The sequence below is a fragment of the Rhea pennata genome, chromosome Z (assembly GCF_028389875.1).
Source record: "Rhea pennata isolate bPtePen1 chromosome Z, bPtePen1.pri, whole genome shotgun sequence".
NCBI lineage: Eukaryota > Metazoa > Chordata > Aves > Rheiformes > Rheidae > Rhea > Rhea pennata.
In genome coordinates this window covers 6698233-6719574 of record NC_084702.1, presented here as the reverse complement: position 1 = coordinate 6719574, position 21342 = coordinate 6698233, and the positions used below count along the sequence as shown (strand labels likewise).

The following is a 21342-nucleotide window of genomic DNA, read 5'->3' as shown; positions in this document are numbered from 1 at the left end:
AAAGAAAGAAAAATCAGAAGATCTAAAATCATACTGTATTACTTTATCCCCTCTGTAATATAGCACTATTTATTATGACAGTAACCAGAGCTTCTGGTTAATGAAGATGTGTTACCTATGAGTCAGGAAGGCATACTCAGTTGCTATTTAGAATTGTAAGCAACTTCATTAGACTTGGGTTGTGACAAGACAGAACAACTAAGCACTTCAAAATGTGCGTGCAGTGTAATGTAAGCTCAAGTTTATAGATGTCACAGATAAATAGCTCTTAAGTGTGAATGTGTTTTAATACCTTAAAAAAATTTATGTCAATACTATTAACAATTTATCTTCTTAAGGCATGTACATAAAAATAGGAAATATCTTGTTATGCAGATCTAAAGAATCCATCTGAACAATTAGTCATTTCTAGTGATCTTTTAAAACAAACAGCAGAGATGAAAGAACACTACCGTGCTTAAGTTTGGGGTTTGGGTATATATGACAGAAGGGTTTATTTTCCAAAGTTAGCAAAATGTTAAACTATGCCCATCAAAACATATATTAAGATAAGAAGACTCAGGCACTTTAATCTATGAAAAGATAATTTTTCCCAACTTGTCTGATCTTACAACCCTCATAACAATGAAGTGTGTTCTAATGCTTTACCAGGGTATTTTGCTTTCCTGCCAAAATAAAACAGAAATTATTGTTTAAGGAACATAGTGGTCTGGCTTAAAATGTATATACAGGGATAATAAAGGATAATAAAGATAAAAAAACTCAGAAGGAAACTACTTTCTTAATTTAGTTACCTGTCTTCTCACTGCTACTTTACTTGAAACTAGGTGTTACAGACCACTTTGACCTATGTATGTTCATCCAGATCCCGTCAGCTCAAAATTCCCTGAGAAAAATGCTACAGCAAATTAAGACACTATCACCTTCCAGTTGTTCGACAGTATTTTTCCAGTATTTTCCAGAGATTACAATCCCCACAGAAGTGTTGGCACAATGGAGTATGTGTACACAAAGTTCACACTTTTCCATTTTTGGTTGAGTATGAGGGTTGGTATGAATCTATTTACATCAGCAAGTAGGACTGATAAATCTTGGTTTGTGAATGGGTGTGGCTAAAATAGAAGGATATATTCTGTTCTCTGTGGAGGGTTAGCATCAGATGAAGCTACAAAATGTGATGATGTTTGAAAGGTCCATATAAATATTTGATGGAATTCACCTATCTGTCTTTAGGAGATGAACGTAATTTGTAGCAACAATACAATGACAGTACTCACTGTCTTTCCATGCTTGCTATTTCTTGATTATCTTCTTTAACCTACAAAAATGTATAATGACTTTCTTAACATAACAAACATAATTCACAAATTTATGATGAGAAATTCATCGTAGAAAATCACAAGCTTCCTTTCACATTGTTCCACAACTGTTCTTCACTGAAGTGATATTTAATAATGATATCTCTTCCAAATGCTCTCTTTCTTTCTCAATGTGTATTTAAAACTTGAACACAGTCATCAGTGTTTTCAGTCCAACAACCTGTACAGTGTATACAGACACAGTATGTACCGATATAAACAAACAAAATTACTCTTGAATTAGTACATCTGCTTACTACCCCAAAAGAATGCTGTCTGGGTTTATGTTCCAGAACTGTTAAATAGGATAAATTTAATTATCCTATTCCAGCAGACTGATAAATTGGATAGGTCACCTAATTGAAAAACTTACTGCCAATTTTGTCTTGGCTGAACCTGAAACAACTCTTCCAGCAAATCCATTTACTGTAGTCATTTTTAGTTGAATTGCACATCTGAGAGAAATAAGGGCAAGATTGAAAATCAAATATTTTCAAATCCTACCATCCCTTATAATACTGTAACAGAGAATGCTTTAAATGAAATCATTTCAGGTTCTTGCCTGCTTTAGTAATCTCTCTCTTTCCTCTTGTGGAGAACCCATGTTCTTGTCTTCGGTAATCATTTGATTTCGATGTTCCTCAAGATCATGGAGCTTTTCATACAACTTCACAGCCTCCTGCTTCACCTGCGAATGTGCAGTTTCCTTTTGAAAACAGCAAACACCTATTCAGCTGCAGTTTGCACTTGGCAAGAACACTGCAGAAACTAGGCTTTAGCTGAACAACATTTATCTATATATTGAAATAAAAGCTTGTTTGTTCCAAACAATACAAAGAAAACTGTGTAAAAAACCCCATCCTTACAACCTATAATCTCACCACTGCATTTTCTGGAATGGCATATCCCATTTAGCTATTTTTTGCTTTAGGAATTCATCTTCAGGTAAATTTTCTGAGTAAATTTTCTTCACCATTTCTAGATCATCAACTATATCCAGTATTTAAAAGCACTACAAAAAATGTCTACTAGCATTCAAAAATGATACTTCCTGAAGATGTACATAACTATGTTTTAGCTCATGGATCCATTTTTTCCATACGAGACCTAATGCAAGAAACTTTTCCTCATTTTAGAAAAGTGAGAGTATATTAAAAATGTGTGTTTATGTATGTCTGTGACAGAAAACATCTCAGTCAGTTACCACTTTGTTTTGAAAGATCAGTTCCTTTTGAAATGGAATGTGCAACAATAAAATCATTCTCACACATAGTAAAAATCAGGTCTCACAACTGAGAAATTAGGTCTCACAACTCCTTTAGAAGGTTGTGAATGATAATTTCTTATTTATCTTCAGAGAATAATTCCTAGTAAGTCAAATGTCAAAAAGAACATTTGACAATCACATGAGTAACTAAAACTAGGAAACCTCATTGCATCATTTGTACTTGACATCTGGCAAAAAACCTTTCTACCCACAACCAATTAATAGCTGTTGGCAGAAAATATAAGAAGCAGTAGTAGCTGAAAAGATCTTTTTCAACTATAAGTTTGATTGGTTTTGATACTAGAATAATTGGTATGATGACCAGTTGTTGTCATACATACAGCTCTTAGAGTCTCCTCCTTTATATTCAGCACATCTAGTTCCTGCTGTTGAATAACCAATTCCTAAAGAGAAAAATTGCAATATTTAGTTAAGAATTAGTACTTGGTAAAATTTACTTTCTTGTTCTACGACTTAGGATTTAAAACATCTCATTCATTTTTTTAAAAAAAATATAGAAGACTGGATTGTGTCCAGCTTCTTCTAATAGCTCAGGTAAAAAATCCACTTATTTTTAGCATTCAAACGAGTTATTGTTATTTGCAATTGGGTTTTAATAAATTGTTTGCACTTTTTGTACCTATTAAAGTATTGAGTGGAATTGATCATTTTTACTTTAGATCTTTGAAGTCAGTTTCTGACTTCAGAAATCTGAGCTAGTCTTCAAGTCTATTTATAGTCATTAAATAGACAGGTAGCCTGTGGCTAGTGATATAGCTCATCCTAAAACAGGTAGGAAGCACTCACCTTAGAAGATGCTTATGTCTTCATATTGACTATACAGGGAGTCTTACTAAAAATGTACATCTGAAGTTAAATGAGGTTATTCCTATCCTATTTCGGAAACATTTTAGGTAAGTACTATGAAACAAACCAACCTGGCAGAGTTTTTCGTTTGCAGCCTTCATCTCCATATATTTAGCCTGATTTTCGTGAGACATGTCTTTTATTATGTCGTCTGCTACTTTTTTTTGACGTTCAATATCTTCGTCCACAGCTTGAATTAACTTTTCTTTGCTGTAAAAATAGCATATGTTTGTAACTTTCACTAATTGTTGTTTATTTTAAGCATCCATTTCAAACTTCATTTTGAACTCTGGCTTCAATCCCCCTGAAATGATCCCCTAAAGGAAAACTCAGCAGACTCTCAGAAGAGGTCTCCTTGGACCTTATCTTCGTGGGGCTCTATTAGCTATACAAGCATTCTTACCACGGAGTACAGCAAATGAAGATTTCTTTGCTCTCATAGTACTCATAGTATACTTCTCAATATCCCCACCTTGTCTGCAAGCATAGTTCCCAGAACTGAGGAGGACTCCCCCTTTTCAGATGTTACCAGTCAGTGAATTCTTGCAGCCAGACTGGGCAGTTTGAAATAAAGAAGATAGAATATAATCTCTTAATACATATAAAGAAAACATATTATAAAGATACTACAACTCAATGGTGCCAGATAATGATGATTGAAAGACCTTTTTCTATCAATGAACTGTTGGATTCCTTAAGAACAGGAAGCAGTTTAGTAGTCTCAGGCAGTGTGGAGCTTCTCATCCATGAAGGAATTACTAATTCCTTACTTTCTTGATTCATGTTTGTAGTCCCTTTAGAAAATCAAGCGATTGTAACCATAAAAAATTCTCTACCAGTGCAGAGCTGTAGCATTCTAGAGGCAAATGTATTAGCAGAATTGAAGAATACATAAAAAGTTGCTTTTACGGCTTTTTGTAAAGCTTAATTTACCTGAATTTCTATGCAATTTCTAAATTTCCATTAAATTCTTATATATTTGTATGAAATTCCTGAAAGCTAGAGTCAAATAATTTGAAAACATAGCTGAAGATAAAGGAAATGAACAAAAGCTCAGCAGACTCTGAAGAGTATACCTTCTTCCTCAGAAAACCTTCCCTTTACATAGTTTAGGAAGGATTATTTAGACTGCTTGTCTGTTTTCTAAAGTTATTTTTATTATTAAAAATGACAAAATCAGATGGATACTTTCCTTCTAGATCTGTTCATTTTTCTTCCATTTTTCATTAACGTCTCCTGAGTTGCAAGTTGCCAGAAGTTGTAAAATAAATGACTGACACTATCAGATCAACAGTTACAAAAAAAAATGCCCTCAGGCTCACAAGATGGTGTAAAATAATGGAATTGCAAAAGAGTACTTTCAGGATAAGGGAATGATGAATATTTCATAGAAGCATAGTACAGCTGAGGTTGGAAGAGACCTGTGGAGGTCATCTACTCCAACCTCATTGCTCAAAGCAGGGTCAGACAGAGCAATTTTGCCAGGGCCTTGTCCAGGCAGCTTTTGAGCTTTTGAGTTTGGAGACTTCATAGCCCGTCTGGGCAAGCTGTTCCAATGTTTGACCACATTTACAATAACAAAAGTTCCTTCTTACACTTAAATGGAATTTTACTATATTTCGATTTGTGCCCATTGCCTCATTCTGTCAATCAGCACCACTGAGAACAGTCTGTTTCTTTTCTACTTACTCCCTTCCATCAAGTATTTATACACATTTACAAGATTACCCCCAAGAGTTCTTTTCTTCTACAGGCTAAGCAATTCCAGCTTTCACAGCCTCTCCTCTTAATTTCTATTACTTCTGGGGATGACTCACTACTGGAACAAACTTTTCAACCGTCTTCAATCCAATCTATAATCCCCAGGAATCTGAGATAGCTGAACAAAAATTCCACCATTATGGCCACCTGCATTGCAAAGATGCTGAGGCTTGGAAAACTTGCAGAATGTTATGTGATATTAGGCAAAAATCAAAGTGGCAAAAACATCACAGAGAGCTAGTGAAGTAAAAATCCTTCCTGCTCAGCCAAGTATATGAGAGCAATGGAGGACAGCAAGCTAAACCCTTCTGTAGTTTCCTGCTGTGCACTGGAGAAAATGAGGCTTAAGAAAAAAGTAATAATACAACACAAATTTCTTGGCCATACTGTATATACATCAACAAAATCCCTTTGGGAGTGTGCATATAGATATGCTCACAAATGAGAGTGTTATTTTCTTTCAGATTTTCTTCTAAAGTATCTACTATATAACAGATGTCCCTAAAAGCCTAAAATTCTTTGAAGATAATGAAATCTTATTCATTCAATTGTTGGATCACATTAAAAAAATATAAAAAAGACCTTTAGTTAATTGAACATAACTTAGCTTGCTTGTAAGTTCCCTATAGCATTTTACCTCCATGCTTCCTGAGTAACCTGGAACTTGACACCCAAGTATACTACTATTAGACTTCCCTATTGGTTGCAGATCCAATTAAATCTAAGACCATTATAAGAAATTGCTCAACCTAGTCAATCTTTTGCTAAAGATGTTCTAGTTTTACTTTTTTTTTTTTTTTTTTTTTTTTTAAGCTACCTGCTTATTCATCAGGTACAAAGGTTGAAAAAGAACAAGTGTTGTTGCACCATATTATTGTCACTGCATAGAAAAGCATACTCATGTACATATGCTGTCTTTAAGAAGCAACAGAAAGGTAAGACACTTAGCACAAGATCTTTTTCAAAATGTAGACAAAGATTTGCTAGTATAACTTGACTGCTAGATTGCAGAAAGATGTATCTTGAGATTCATTAAAAGTTTAAGAATTACTATGAACCTTGGGTATCACAGATTGTTAAGTAAATTATAGTTCAGTAGAAAGACAGAAAGCTGTTCGATTCTTTCTTGAAAAGCAGACTATCTGATTACATGAACTCCATGAACTCTCCAAGTCTGCCTTTTTCTTTACAAACATGAGAAAAACAGTAATAGTTACCAAATGAGCAAATCTTCAAAACCTACCTAAGGATTAACTTTCTAAGAAAACACTTTTGAGCTCAAGTTACAAAACAATGTCAAGATATCATCACTGTATTGCCAGCCTCAATTTCTTTCTTAAATAATTAACTTAAATGGCACTTCTTTTTTTTTAACATGGTTTAGTGAAAAGCTGCCCTGCAATTAATTATAGATGCTTTCCTGTTCTTCTGTTACTTATAAGGATTTCTTTCCACCCCTGCACAGCAAAGCAAACCAACTTTATAGAAAACAACCCTAACTTTTGAATAGACATTAAAGCAAAAATTTGGAAGTGTGTTTTTGACATAATCATATGTAGCACAAATTTTTAGAGAAAAAAAAAGATTTTTCAAGTTGATAGCATCCCTTTTACTCAGATTTTTGCTTATTTTTTTAAAAGACTTTTTGATTTACTTCATTTTTTAACTTGATTAACTGGTATAAAGAAACTTACAAATTGATTAATTTTAAATAAGCATGTACGCAGTTTCCCCACTTTATTAACTACAGTGTTTTTCTTTAAATCTGCAAACCAAAATGTTGTCGTTAATCTATTTCTAGACTGCCTTGCTAAGGTCTGCTCTGTTTCTGAATGGTTTGGAAGGGACTTCCAGTATGCCTCAAGTTCCAACTGTAAACATAATCTGCATCAGGAGTTCCAAAACGGTTATGTTTATCACTAGCAAAACATAAACGGGTTCTAAAAAGTATGCAGGTCCATAGTATCACAACTGCCAAGAACAGTACCTAATACCGCAGTGACTGCTGTTGCTAGTATTCCTTGTCCCTGCTGATGATGACACCTAGTGAAAAAAGTTTATGAACTAGTTAGGTATTTATTGTAAATTTCCAACAGTGGTAGATACAAACTATGGATCAGAGTAGTAAATGTGCCATTTATTTTCTTGCTCATTTAGAAAAGTAAAAAAAGTTATTACACTGATTCAGGTAAGTGAATGAGTACAGTCAGTCCTAGATCAGAGACACAAATGCATAGAGGCAATCAATTAGATTTGACCAGCTTGGCCTATGATCTCATCTATTACGATGTGGATTAGCAAAAACTTACTTCTTTTTAAGAAGTGATGGAGATATTTTGCTATTTGTCTGACTTCCTAGATTTAGCATTATTCTTTGTTGGTGCAACTGAGCTTCCCTATGCATTTCTTTTCCTTTTTTTTTCTGTTAAATTCAGTGAATACTCTCTACTGCTCGAGATATAATATGCATTTTAAACAATTATCGATACATTATCTTTTGGGCTTTTTTCTCTTTTTTTTTCTAATTTTTCTGCAAAGAGACTTCAGATGTTTTAAAAAAGTGCAAAAATATCACCAAAGTAATAATTTATCTTTTACATGACATACTAGTTCAAATCTGGCAAAAATAGAAATCTCTTTAATATTTGATGGAAAAGATTGAATTTTCCTGTTCAGAATGAATACTTGAAAAATAATGCCTGATACTAAGGAGAAAATGGATGTGTAACACTCTTTTTCTGAGGGAAATTAATCTCAGAAAAGCTTTCCTGACTTTCAGAAAATAAGGTATGTATCTCTTCAAAAAATCCAGCACAACAGATTGAGCCACGTTTTCTTAATTCTAAAGATCAAAGCAACTTTACACTTTCACACTGCAAAGGTGTATGTTTACATGACACGATATATGTTATACTATGTATCATAAATATCATAAAGAAGGTAAATCTACTCATCATAAATTTACAAATAATTGCTTAAGAACATACACTATAATATAAAAGAAGATGCTTGATTCAACAAACCAATACTCCATCCTGTACTTTACTCTGCCTCCATCACTGGCAGTAAGAGAAATTATCTGGAGAAAGCACACAAGCCTGGACACTTAATGCAGTTTATTCCTCTCATACTCTTCTTGTATCCATAATGGATTTGTTAGGGAAACTAATAAGTACACTGCTGCCTCTTTCTTTTATCCGTTTATGAACCTGTTGTTCACTAACTTGTCTAGTCTCTTTTTAATCTGATGATTCTGCCTATCACTCCATTTTAGGTTTTTCTCAATTTAGCGAAAGCTAAATGCATTAAGGTTGTTAACCTAAGATTTTTTTCTTCATTTTTCATTTGACAATATGCGTGTGGAATAAAATATATTATCATTGAAATAACTATACCTATTAATATGTTAAAGAATCAGTACAGAAGAAACTGAAATTTTGGTCTTAAGATAAGAAAATGTTCTTTTTTGCTAGATTCTGAACATGAAACTCTCTTGGCTCATGATCTGGGCTGAAATACTGTTTTTGAATCCAGTCACAGCTGACTGTAACATTACTTCTCAAACAGTAAGTTTTATATATATGTAAATTATCCCCTTTTTTGAAAGATATGCTAGAAACTAAAGGTTTTTTTTTCTTAAAAATGTTATGAACACTTAATATCTGAAGAAAGAAGCACCTGCAGAAAAACAAAAGACAGTAATTTTTCTGGAATGGGTAATTAGCTGCTGGTAATCTTTATGGGAGACAGCATAGCACTAAAACACACTTGAGATGGTTTTATTTATCAGTCAAATCTCACTGCAGATCACAGAAGTATATCTTTTGTCTTTCCACAGTTTGGAACAGACCTAAAAAGCAACATTCTTTGGAAAAGGCTAACTACTGCTAAAACTAGAGAGAAACAGCAGCCCAATAGATCGCAGCAGCCTAAGTCAAGTCTAAATTAATATAAGATACTTGTATTTTAAAGCATTCTTTCAAACATTAAATTGTTTGCATTTTTGAGGAACAGAAGGAAAGAAGGAAGTCTTGATTATAGTCAAGTGATAAAACTGATATTGCATTGTTTGCCCTGACTCATGGCTTACAGCACTGTACGTGCTCTTTATTTATCTTTGGGACAAACAGGAAGAACAAAAAAGGGATACAAAGGGTATATACAGTGTAGAACAGCTGCTCCACCTCTTTTTATTTTTTCAATATGCTATTTAGACTCTATCTGGCCACAGCATCAGCAAAGTGAGCATGGGCTACTTATATTGGAAGAGGGGTGACACAACCAAGATGTTTCCAGTACTTTGAAACTAATTTAAAGCCAGTTAAATTTTCTTGACACTTTCCTGTAGTCTGCAGCGATGCATACAGACACATAAAAGGAAATCCAATCTTTCCAGAAAATAGAAAAGGTTTCAAGCTAGAAATGTTTCAAGAGTAAATACTCTCTAGCCTAAAAAGACTGCAGCTATATTGAATTTTAATCCAGAAACCCCAAATAAATGCGCCTTTTTTATAATAACAATATGTATTCAATCTTTTTTGAAAGCCTGCTCCAAAGATGTCTCTAAAAGTAAACATCAATATTAAAAACAAACAAAAAATACACACTTAAATTAATTCTCATCTTTGAGTCTATTTCCATCTAATTTTTTGGTGATTTCCTGATTATGTGGAAAGCAATCTTTTTATCCCCAGTCAACCTATATATTCCAACTCTAAAACAGATAGTGCTACTAATTCCAAAATAGTAGGACAAACCGGTTATGTTTTGGCTGATAATCACATAAAAAGCTTTGCACCTCAAACAGAGATTTAGTTTATGTGCTTTGGAACTTCAGGTCTTTGATATACCAAAACAGCTAATCTCTGATACTGTGAGTTCAGAAGTAAATTAAGAAAAACAAACAGAATTGCAGGAAGACTAGTAGAACTTCTCTTTCAAAGAGCTGGCATGACCAAATACATCAAGAACATTTTGTTCCATTGACGGTCATCTTGGAATTACTTCATCGTCAGATTTTCCTACAGTATTTATTTTAATTCTCAATGTTCTCTTCTTTTCAACAGGTCATTTGTAAGGAGTCTGGAAAGAATCTCCATACTATCCCTGCTAATCTTTGCCAAAATGTTACAAAACTAAGCCTCAAAAATAACAAAATAACTTTAAATGATTCTGACAAAAAGGTTCTTCAAAGGCTTACTAACCTCACTGAACTCTACTTAAATGAAAATGTAATTACTGTACTGTATAATAACAGCTTCTGCAAGCTGACAAAACTCACAATTCTGGATATCAGCCATAATCATATTATCACAGTACATCAAGCAGCATTTGTAGGCTTAAATCAACTGACAAAGCTGAATCTATTCCATAACAATATTACTCAATTAGATTCGGATGTGTTTACATCGTTAAAGAGTCTGAAAGTTTTGAATCTACAGGATAACCTATTAAAATCTTTTCATATAAAATCCTCTTTTAAGTTGATTACAATCATCTTGGCTGGAAACCCATGGAACTGTTCCTGTGACCTTCTTGATTTACAGAAATGGCTAACTACCTCCAGCGTGACAATGGGTACGTTTCTGTAAAAGAAGCATTTCATAGCTGTTTATATCAAAGTCTTCTATTTTTTCTGATCTGAGTAATATTCATCATCAACTTGTCCATAAATCACACTTTGCAGTAATAAATTAGTTACCACAGATATATTTTAGCTCAGCCAACTAATTAATTAATTAATCTCATAGCACTTTCATGGTTCATGTTCACAGAAAATGAAAACAACACTTTATGTGCATTTCCAAACACCAAGAAAATAATTTCTATCAGGACTGCAGTTATCCAAACAACAGACTGTGATTTTAAAAAAGATTCTTTAGAAAACACTGTAACTTCCACTTCTGTCAATAAGCTTAGAAGTACTGCCTTTCTAACATCTCTGGCTTCTTCAAACAACACTATTGGAAACAATGGAACGCATGCAGGTAATATACTGATGCTTCACTTTACTGAGCATATACTATTCAATTTGCTGTCCCATGCTTTAATGTTGTTCTAAATTCTTGGTACATTGTAAATTTTCCATAAAATCTAGGACTATGAAGCCCTACCTTTTTCAGATTTTGTCAGACTGTTATTATATCAAAGAAAATGCTGAATTTTACTAAAAAGGCACTCAGAACAATTAAACAACACCTTAATGAACACACCTCTCAAATGAAATTATGAACTGATGATGTGAGAATTTCAAAGGATTAAAATTCAGACAACTGAACAGATCTGCCTAACAGAACGAGAAAAACACCTCACAGATCTGCCACCTCGTCTTCCAAACATTTTTCTACATATAGTTGTCCTCTTAATATATAAAAGAGCAAATCTATTAATTATCATTCTGCCCTCTACTGCAGTTCAATATAAAGGATATGCCTGTCCCACTTTCTTTAAAATCTTCAGTGACATCACTTTTCTTTCTCTCTTGATGCTAATTCCCTCATCACTCTGCAACACTCTTTGTCTTTCCTTCTGGTAAAAATCAATTCTTCTTTTCTTCCATTCAAATCAATGTTACATTTTGCTCTTCTGTATTGAAATGTTTCACTCCTTGCTTCCAGCTAAAGTAGAAATACTGATCTCCAGATATACAGAGATTGTAAGCCATCACAAACTCCAACTGCTGCTGCAGCTGAATGTATGCTAAAGCAGTAGTCAGCACATAAAAACAATCTGTTGAAATTTTATTACAAAAGAAATATAACTGAAGGAATATGCCAGACAAAAGAAGTAATATGTTTGGGTGCAGACATCCTCATCATAAATCTTTAAGCAAGGAAACTAGAATTTAAAGTCAATTACTGTTTCTTTTTTCTTTTTCTTTTTCTTTTTTTCCATTTTCAAAGCATAATTCTGGATTTACTTAAATTACGAAAAATGTTATTTTATCTTGTATATGTCCCCAACATTTCAGCTGATTTTCAAAAAGTTATTTAATTTTGATCAATACGCATGGTATGCCATTACAGTGCAAAGAAATATGAGACATATATGCATTTTTGTTCTAAGTGTCCTACAGGCTTTCTAGTAGTTTAGAAATAACATTTTATTAATCCTTTAGAGATACTAATTGCTCTGTCATCTTTATTGCGTGAGTTCAATCCAACTATGAAAAAAATCATATTAGAGTTTTTTTTAGGTATTACACATGAAGACTTTTTTTCTTGTCTGTTTTAAAGAGTTACCACTTGGCAAAAGTTGGACCTTCCTAGTGGGTGTCCTAGGATTTGTCCTAAGTACCACACTTCTGATTTTTACTGCTATAAAATGCCCAACATGGTATCGCTATTTGATCAGCTACAGTCACCGTCGTCTGGAAGAAAATGACCCAGAGATGTTTGAACAGGAGTTCTCAGCTGATATGAATTCTTTTTCTACTGTATCAGATACAAACAATGAGCATTCTATAGTAATATTTGAGAAAATCCATGCATTTGTGCCTGAGGAAGATGGATTTATTGAAGATAAATATATAGATACGCATGGAATATCTGAGGAGAACTAATTTTTTACATAATGGATGATCGGACTTTCAAAATTGTAGTAACCTTTTTCAATCTATTCAGCCTTGCATATTATGTTACTTAAGTACAGTATAAAATGAAGCTGAGCAGCCCACCTCTTTCTAGTTCATCTGGTCAAATCTGTAACAAGGTATTGCTGCATGAATTATAAAGCCAAACAATCAAGTAAAAAGCACGCATTACTGCCTGCCATAACAAATATTTCAAAATATTTTAGAATACAGATCATCTTACATAAAACTTATTTGATCATTTTTAAAGGGGGAAAAATATTGTACACTGCTTAAGATGACCATATCTTTACAAAGCAGTTTGTGAAGCTGACATTATTACTGATGCTTTAAAGGCAAGGAAGCCCAGGAAGGAAAAATCATTTACCTAAAGTGTTGAAGCAGACCACAGTCAGATTGTAGACTGAATCCAAAGTAACACAGCTCAACAGTCTGCTTGGTGAAACTAATATCCACCCACTAGAGAATGGTATTCTGATTTTTTTCACCAGAATTAGCAGAACAACAGACTAACTTTTCTGCTAGCTTAAATGTGTTCACATATGATACAACAATAAATTATCATTACTGCATACTTAATGCCTTTATGTCTTACTTTGCTATTGAAACCCAGCCTTTTCACTTAATGTTCTACTAACACTTGAAAACATATTCAACAGGACAAAATAGATACATTTGCAAGCTGTTGAAAACCAAAGTATTATTGAAAAATAGCTTATTATTAAACAGCAAATTGCTATTTTTTTTAAATACAGTACCAACCTTATTGAATTACCTACACTAAGCAACAAAAATGTTACTATCAATGTATTTTTTCTTTACAAAAGTGAATATAAATTAAGAGTGTAACAATGTTCTGCATCATTCAGTTTCATCAGAAGTAATTCTTTCAGTATGTGCAAGATGAAAAATAAGAATTTAAACATGATTTTAATTTATTCTTGCACAATCAGTACTATCATTTGAGTACATGTAGGCTCCTCACTAATAAGTTAAAAATATATCACATCAGGTGTACAGTGGAATATGCATGTATTTTGTTACTTAAAACTCCATAATTAATTTTCAACATCTGTATATCTCAGCTGTGAAGCTAAGATCACACCAAAATCAGCAGGCTGCTGAATCTAGAATTGTGACCTAAGAATACCTGGGACACCTAACCTATGCAGATTTACTGATTTTAAAATTTCCTGGCCAGCTAGATACAAATGTGCCTATGTGCACACACAGAATCATCCAGTGATGACAATGACGACAGTATCTGAAATGTAGGTATTCCTTTGTGTGTGTATCTAGAGGAATCCACTCCAACAACAGTTCAATGTAAATAGAGAAACAGCTCCAGAAAAAAGAAACAAATAACTACCTCTTCGATGTGAGTTTCTTAACTAGTAAGTTAAATGGTTATACACAGTCACATAGAATAAAACACTTCTGAGTGTTTCACCTAGTTAGAAACTGCTATCATTGTTAAAGCTCATTGGAAATTATTTTTAAACTTAGAAGCCTACTGGACATCTAAAAGTTGTCTGTACTATATACTATAGTCTATACTATAAACTATAGAAGTTGTATACAAAGTTGTTTAGCTGAATTTTTCTTTCTTTAAAGCATAAATCAGTCGCCATGGTACATAGATAATATGCTCTCAGTTATTAGATAATGTTTAACAGAGAAAGGTACATGTTAGTTAAATTTGGAATTCCCAATTTTAATTGGCTTGATTTTTCTATTGGCAGAAGGTAACCTTTAAGTATCAATGATAACCAGCTTTTACTCTGTTTCATTTCAAAGGGAAGCACAGGATGGGGCATGACATTCCCATCTTCATAAGGTAATAGTTTTTACCACTGATACAAATACAGAGTAGCAAAGGAAGCATTTGCAACCAAATTTATCTTGTGCTTCTTCCTGTCAAGTCTCCACTTCCTAACTTACATAGCACAGCACAACTTTCAAAAACTGTGACCTTAACACTAGGTCCCTAAAAGCCAAAGAATCTCCCACTGCCACCTAAACTCCTCCAGAACAGTTACTCAGAAGAGTTAAAAGTCTGACAGAAACTCCAGCTATAGCCTGTCACTGATTCTAAAATTGTTTGATACCACTTGTTGCATGCGTAACATCATTCAAAAATTTCTCAACCTCAATCTTCTCTATTTTACCAAGCTCAGACGCGATTTAATAACTTCTGAGAAGCATATATATAACATACTTACGCTTGTTTTTCTGTGAAAATTATATCCACACTCTGAGCTTCCCGGTCATTCTGAACCTTCAGCTAAAACAAACAAACAAACCAAACACAACAAAATTAATATGCTAAGAAAAATACAAATTATATGCACAAATTAAAATCTTTATTTAAATGAGCAAATGGCTCTTCAGAATGCAGTAGAATAAGGAGCACCAGAGGCCTCCTGCTCCAGAAGTCTTCTCAGGTGAAACTGATGAAACAGTTTCTACAATTGCAGTCTTCCACTGAAAATCAAGGGAAATAAGGTGGCATTCACTGTCGCTATACTTGAAAAAGAAATACAGCCAAGTTTGTAACAAATTATTAACTACTACTGTGGAAATCATTGCTCAGGAACTTTCTGGTAAAACACTGTTTAAGCCTACTGAATGTGACACTTGCAAAGCATTCTAGTTTTTATGATATGGATGTAGAGACTTTATTTTTCCATTACATATGAGGAAAAATATTCTGGCTAAAAAGTACTTAACTGTCCTCTTATTCTAAAAAATGATCCCTTCTAACATGAGTTCCTTTTGCTTATGGACAAAATGAACATGAAGAATGGAATAGGTTTAATGTCTCTTAATGCTTAGGATCACACTCTTAGTAACTTAGCAAATAAAGAAAGAAACTCAAAGAAGACCAAAGTTCACGGTTTCTGTTGTTGATCATACCATATTTAATAATTATTATATTGGAATAATTTAAAGTACAGGAAACAAACAAAAGAAAGTATTTAATAAAACTCCAAACGCTCAGGCAGCTTTACACGGCAGCACAGTTTAGCACTGGAACAGGTTGCCCAGAGAGATTGTGGAGTCTTCTCTGGAGATATTCAAAACCTGCCTAGATGCAACCCTGTCTAACATGCTCTAGGTGACCCTGCTTAAGCAAGGGGGTTGGACTAGGTGATCTCCAGAGGTCCCTTCCAACCTTACCCATTCTATGATTCAATGATTCTGTGAGTTTGCCTTTCAGAAGATTAGTATTCCTACTTCCTACTCAAATAAACAATACATTTTAACACTCGTAAATTGTTTCGGGAAGACAGCCTTCTCTTATGTAAAACACAGAAACACTATCACAGAGCTTCAAAGACAATGTTTCAGACAATTGTCTCGCCATGAGCATGTATTATGCTCAATTTAACTGTGGAAAAAAAATACTTAAGTTTTAAATTAGAACTATGCTTTTTATATATGTCATAGAATAGCATGTGTTCAAAATACCAATAATGTAACATGTAATAATGTAACTACCAATAATGTAATATATTTTGTATGTTGAAACATAGAAAAACCTCTAATTCTTACCATATTGAAATCACTAATCATTTCTGCTGTATCAGTATTGGTGTTAAGTTTATCCACGAGCTGAAACAAGACAGAATTCCAAGCTATTAGTACACTCTTTTAATTACGAAAGAGAAATATTGGACAAATAGGTATCAATGCACAAAGCACTCATGAAAACATAGCAGATTTCTATTATTGCAGATAGAAAAAAGGAAATAAAGGATGTGAGAATCTGAACAAACCAGTTTTCAGAATTAATCATCTTTATATGTAATAGCAAATAAGTAACTTAAATCTACATGCAGCTGCATCTCCTACATTTTCTTCTTTTATGTTTTCCCTAAACTCCATTTTTCTCCTTTCCTATAACTGAATAAAAGGCAGTATTAAACAGTAATTTTTTATGGAGACATTGAAATTAAACAAAGACTGTACAAAGCAAAGGGACAGCGTTGAGCACCAAAACCTGACAACAGCATACCATGTTGTAGTCTGCTAGCTGACCTTGAAATTCTTTGATTTCACCAGCTAGAGCCTCTGCCCTAAATACAAAACAGAAAAAAACCTTACAACAGGAAGCACTGTATATATATATAAAAAAATAAATAATATCCTAGAATATAGTCTTGTGACTGAAAAAATTAGCATTCCATTAGCTGGAATACATCTTACCTTTTCTCATATGACAGATAGACAGAATTTTCTTGCTTGTACATTTCCACTTCTTTTTGCAGCTTGTTAATTTCTGCCGTGAGGTCATTTATTTTGCTTCTACAAAAAAGCATTAAACAACAAAAAAAAAAAGAATTACTCAAGTTTAAATGTACAACTGAAACACAGATGAGACAGAAATGATATTTTATTATTAGTTATGTGCAATCAGTAGCCTTTTATCACACTGGACCATGTTTCAGATATTTGAAAGAAGGGCTGAATAAATGAGGAAAAAAAAGAAGACAAAATCTTGCAGAGTTAAAAGAAAGCTTGGATATGAAATAAAATGTTTTGCTTTCTGCCTTATCACTAAGAGAAATGTGAATTCTTCTCAAAGTGATTGGCAAAAAAAATACAAAATCTTTTCACAGAACGTTGCTATGATCCCTTTTTAAAAACAACATCTCTTAAGACTGATTATTCAATATTGCATTCCGATCAAGTGACAAAATAGTGTATGCAATACCACTCCACAACAATCTTGCCTTTGTTAGTATTAGCTCAGTGTGTAATTCAAGTACTGCCTGTAATCAAACACATGCATACACTAAGAAGTCCTTAATTTGAAATGCTGCTTTGTACAATGGGAGCTATCTGGCCTATCAGCTCATAAGCTCTAACATTCACATTACTAATACTAATGGAGAGTACATTTAACTTAACAAGCTTAGTAACAAAACAGTAAAAAAATTACTTGAATCTAGCCATGAACATAAAATTCCTCTCCCCTAAAAAGTATTCACAAAATCACCTCTGTAACTCTTATACAAGGGCAGATTTCATCATGAGTGAACACCACTTATCCCATGTTACCATTAAATACAATTTAACCTCATGTTGATGCCTTTCATTCCTTGGAGTAATTCAGAAAGGAAATGGAGCACAAAGCCTGTTAAACTGTTGTTAACACATACCTCAGTAGTCCAAGATAATAAGTTTTATCCATTATCTGTCTCTGAGGACCTGTCAAAGGAGAGGAAACATCATTCTCTTAGAAAGCTATTCATTCCAATGGTGTGTAAATTATGGGAGAAAACAAATAAAAAAAGAAAAATAAACAAAAAATCCCCCAAACAATCTGCAGTAGTTACATGGAGAAAACTGTTGAATTCTTAATATTCTCAAATGATTTTATCCAGTTAAAGCAAATGAGAGCAGAAATTCATTTTAAACTGTAGTGCAGATACACATTGCATAATCAGCTATATGAATATTTATTATATAACAAATTATTTTTTTTAATCATCCTGAGTACTGGAAGAAGATACAGTTTACACATTTCTCTTCTTTTGAAGGATTTTAATGAGTTGTGAACATCATAACGAAGTTTAGACACAGAAAAGTCCTTTTTCTGATGGCCAAACACAAAGAAAATAAAGGAGAAATGCATTAAACTTCCTTTTCTTTCTCATGCTACTGTTACTCATAGTTATGCACCCTGTAATTTGTACAACTGGTAGGAGAAAAATTTCCTTAAAATCTTTAAAATATTCCTTTAAAAGATTTCAGACACATTGATAACCATTTTCAGTAAAAAATACCTTTCATTCCAATTTTCATTCCACTTAATCCCTGTTGCGTAACTGGACGGTCTGCAACTTTAATCTGAGATGACAAAACTCCTCCAGTACTTGAAGAACCACCACGAGAACCAGGTCTTGATGTACTAGGAGGCAGCTAGATGAAAACAAATAAATCTCAACTCTGAGTCATGATTTTATTATCCTTATGCAATTGTCAAAGCAATCAAAAGGTTAAAAGGGAGATTCCTTCAAACTTTAGATTATTCACAGAATCCGAGAATGGTTGAAGTTGGAAGAGACCTCTGCAGATCACCTAGTCCAACCCCCCTGCTCAGGCAGGGTCACCTAGAGCATGTTAGGCAGGGTTGCATCCAGATGGGCCTTGATTATCTCCAGAGAAGGAGACTCCACAGCCTCTCTGGGCAACCTGTTCCATGCTCTGTCACTCTCACAGTGAAGAAATTCCCACTCACATTCAGACAGAACTTCCTGTGGTTCAATTTCTGCCCATTGCCTCTTGTCCTGTCACACGGGACAACTGAAGAGAGTTTGTCCCTATCCCCTTGACACTCTCCCTTCAGATATTATACACATGGATAAGATCCCTTCCCAGTTTGCTCTTCTCCAGGCTAAACAGGCCCAGCTCTCGCAGCCGTTCCTCATAGGGCAGATGCTCCAGTCCTCTGATCATCTCTGTAGCCCTATGCTGGATACTATCCAGTAGCTCCATATCTCTCTTGTCCTGGGGAGCCCAGAACTGGATGCAGTACTCGAGATGAGGCCTCCCCAGGGCTGAGTGGAGGGGCAGGATCACCTCCCTCCACCTGCTGGCAACACTCTTCCTAATGCACCCCAGGATACCATTGGCCTTCCTGGACACAAGGGCACATTGCTGGCTCATAGTCAACCTGTCGTCCCGGTGTGTACCAGGTCCTTCTCTGCAGAGCTGCCCTCCAGAAGGCCAGCCCTCAGCCTGTACCGGTGATGAAGTTATTCCTCCCTAGGTGCAGGACCCTGAACTTGCCCTTGTTGAACCTCATGTTGTTCCTCTCTGCCCAGCTCTCCAGCCTGTCCAGCTCTCTCTGATTGGCAGCACAGCCCTCTGGGGTATCAGCCACTCCTCCCAGCTTGGTAGCAGTAGCAAACTTGCTGAGGAGGCACTCTATCCCTTCATCCAAGTCACTGATGAAGAAGTTGTGCAGGATGGGAGCCAGTACTGAGCCCTGGGGAACTCCACTAGCTACAGCCCTCCAACTAGACTCTGCACCACAGAGCTCAACCCTCTGAGCTCTGCCTTTCAGCCACTTCTCAATTCACCTCACTGGCCACTTGTCTAACCAACACTTCCTCAGATGTCTAAGAAGATGTTATGGGAGACTGTCAAAAACCTTGCTGAAGTCAAGGCACACAACATCCACTACTCTTCTTTCATCTACCCAGCCAGTTATGCCATCATAGAAGGCTATCAGATTGGTTAAGTGGGATTTCCCTTTGGTAAATCCATGCTGGTTACTCCTGATCACCTTCTTTTCTTCTGTATGTCTGGAGATGACACTAGATGAGCTGTTCCATCCCCTTTCCAGGGATGGAGGTGAGGCTGACTGGCCTGGAGTTGCCTGGGTCCTCCTCCTTGCCCTTTTTGAAGACTGGAGTGACACTGGCTTTCTTCCATTCCTCAGGCCCCTCTCTATCTATCTATGACCTTTCAAAGACGATGGAGACATCCGCCAGCTCCCTCAGTACCCGCGGTGCATCCCATCATGGCCCATGGATTTGCGGACGTCAAGTTTGCCTAAAAGATTTCTAACCCTATTCTCCTTGACCAAAGGAAAGTGTTCCTTTCTCTAAGCATTCACCTAGGATTCATCCAGGAATCTCTCAGCATTTGTACATCTCTTGGTAAACAAGCCTTTGAAGCTGAGCAGCAAGTTCATTGCTATCTCAATCACTGACATTACTGCTTTTAAGATATACTAGGTGAACTGCTCATGCAGGACTTCCTTGGCTCCTTTCAGTCACAATTATAAAGCCTACAAAACAAGAAAACTTACAGTTCTTCCTGAGAATTTATCAATGCAGTCATAGCGTGCACGGCTTGTCTCATGACAAATTACAAAAACCACAGATAAAAATCTAAATATATCAAAGTTAACATTCAGTTTTTTTAACACACCCCTGTTCCTATTCTGGTTGTTGATGGAGTCCGTAACGAAGAGGTAGGCCTTGCTGTCAGCCCGATTCCTCCTCTTGAAGATGGACGTGCTGTTGGAGGCCTGTGGTTGCTGGCCATATCTGTTTCCCTCTGACCTTGCTCCTAAGAAGAAGCATAACAAGCCACTCTCTGACTTGCAGGGATTCTTACAAAGTACCAGAGGTAAACCGAGGGCAGCGGACCGCTAGCACCAGGCGCTGCCGCGCGGACAGCAACGGCACGTTTCCCTCACCGCGCTCCCGAGAGGCCGTTACGCCCGGGACGACTCCGGCGCCGGTATCCCGGAAACCGCCAGGCCAACGTCCGCAGCTCTCTGCTATCGCGAGACTCGCAATCTCGTCCCGGCCGCCGAGGGCTGGGCAAGCGGGGAGAACGTGCTTCTCGGCCACGTGCGGGGACTACGACTCCCAGAGTGCCCTGCGACGCCGACGCGTCCCGCCCCTCTGGAGCTCTGTGGCGCGGCACCTGCTGGGACATGGAGTTTACGCGCTTGCCGCCAGCTTGCCCGATGA

General features: G+C 35.6%; 2 protein-coding genes across 5 annotated transcripts in view; one reads left to right on the top strand and one right to left on the bottom strand.

Annotated features, from left to right (window-relative positions):
* Positions 1 to 21150, bottom strand: part of IFT74 (intraflagellar transport 74) — a 40431-nt gene extending 19281 nt beyond the window's left edge. Inside the window, exons 1-12 of one of the 4 annotated variants that reach the window (XM_062599948.1) lie at positions 21063 to 21150; positions 20792 to 20932; positions 18637 to 18772; positions 18010 to 18058; positions 17054 to 17152; positions 16863 to 16923; positions 16400 to 16459; positions 15067 to 15128; positions 3564 to 3702; positions 2967 to 3029; positions 1921 to 2064; positions 1278 to 1318 (exon numbers count right to left, since the gene is read on the bottom strand). In XM_062599948.1, coding sequence (XP_062455932.1) covers positions 1278 to 1318; positions 1921 to 2064; positions 2967 to 3029; positions 3564 to 3702; positions 15067 to 15128; positions 16400 to 16459; positions 16863 to 16923; positions 17054 to 17152; positions 18010 to 18058; positions 18637 to 18772; positions 20792 to 20908 — 971 coding nt within the window. In that variant the 5' untranslated portion in view covers positions 20909 to 20932; positions 21063 to 21150. Of the gene's footprint in view, positions 1 to 1277; positions 1319 to 1920; positions 2065 to 2966; positions 3030 to 3563; positions 3703 to 15066; positions 15129 to 16399; positions 16460 to 16862; positions 16924 to 17053; positions 17153 to 18009; positions 18059 to 18636; positions 18773 to 20791 lie in introns of all 4 variants that reach the window. The other 3 variants (XM_062599951.1, XM_062599947.1, XM_062599949.1) reach the window with 3 other exon arrangements.
* On the top strand, positions 6162 to 12814 carry LRRC19 (leucine rich repeat containing 19). The gene is made up of 5 exons (XM_062600212.1): positions 6162 to 6188; positions 8727 to 8819; positions 10320 to 10830; positions 11028 to 11240; positions 12489 to 12814. The coding sequence occupies exons 1-5, from the start codon at positions 6162 to 6164 to the stop codon at positions 12812 to 12814; spliced, it is 1170 nt and encodes a 389-aa protein (XP_062456196.1).
* Positions 21151 to 21342: the final 192 nt, after the last annotated feature.

Bases quoted from the DNA above. Each gene is read 5' to 3' on its own strand.
- LRRC19 (XM_062600212.1), top strand. From the start codon at position 6,162: ATGCTGTCTTTAAGAAGCAACAGAAAG. The intron at 6,189-8,726 runs GTAAGACACTTA...CTTTTTTGCTAG, and splicing joins CTTTAAGAAGCAACAGAAAG to ATTCTGAACATGAAACTCTC. The intron at 8,820-10,319 runs GTAAGTTTTATA...TCTTTTCAACAG, and splicing joins GTAACATTACTTCTCAAACA to GTCATTTGTAAGGAGTCTGG.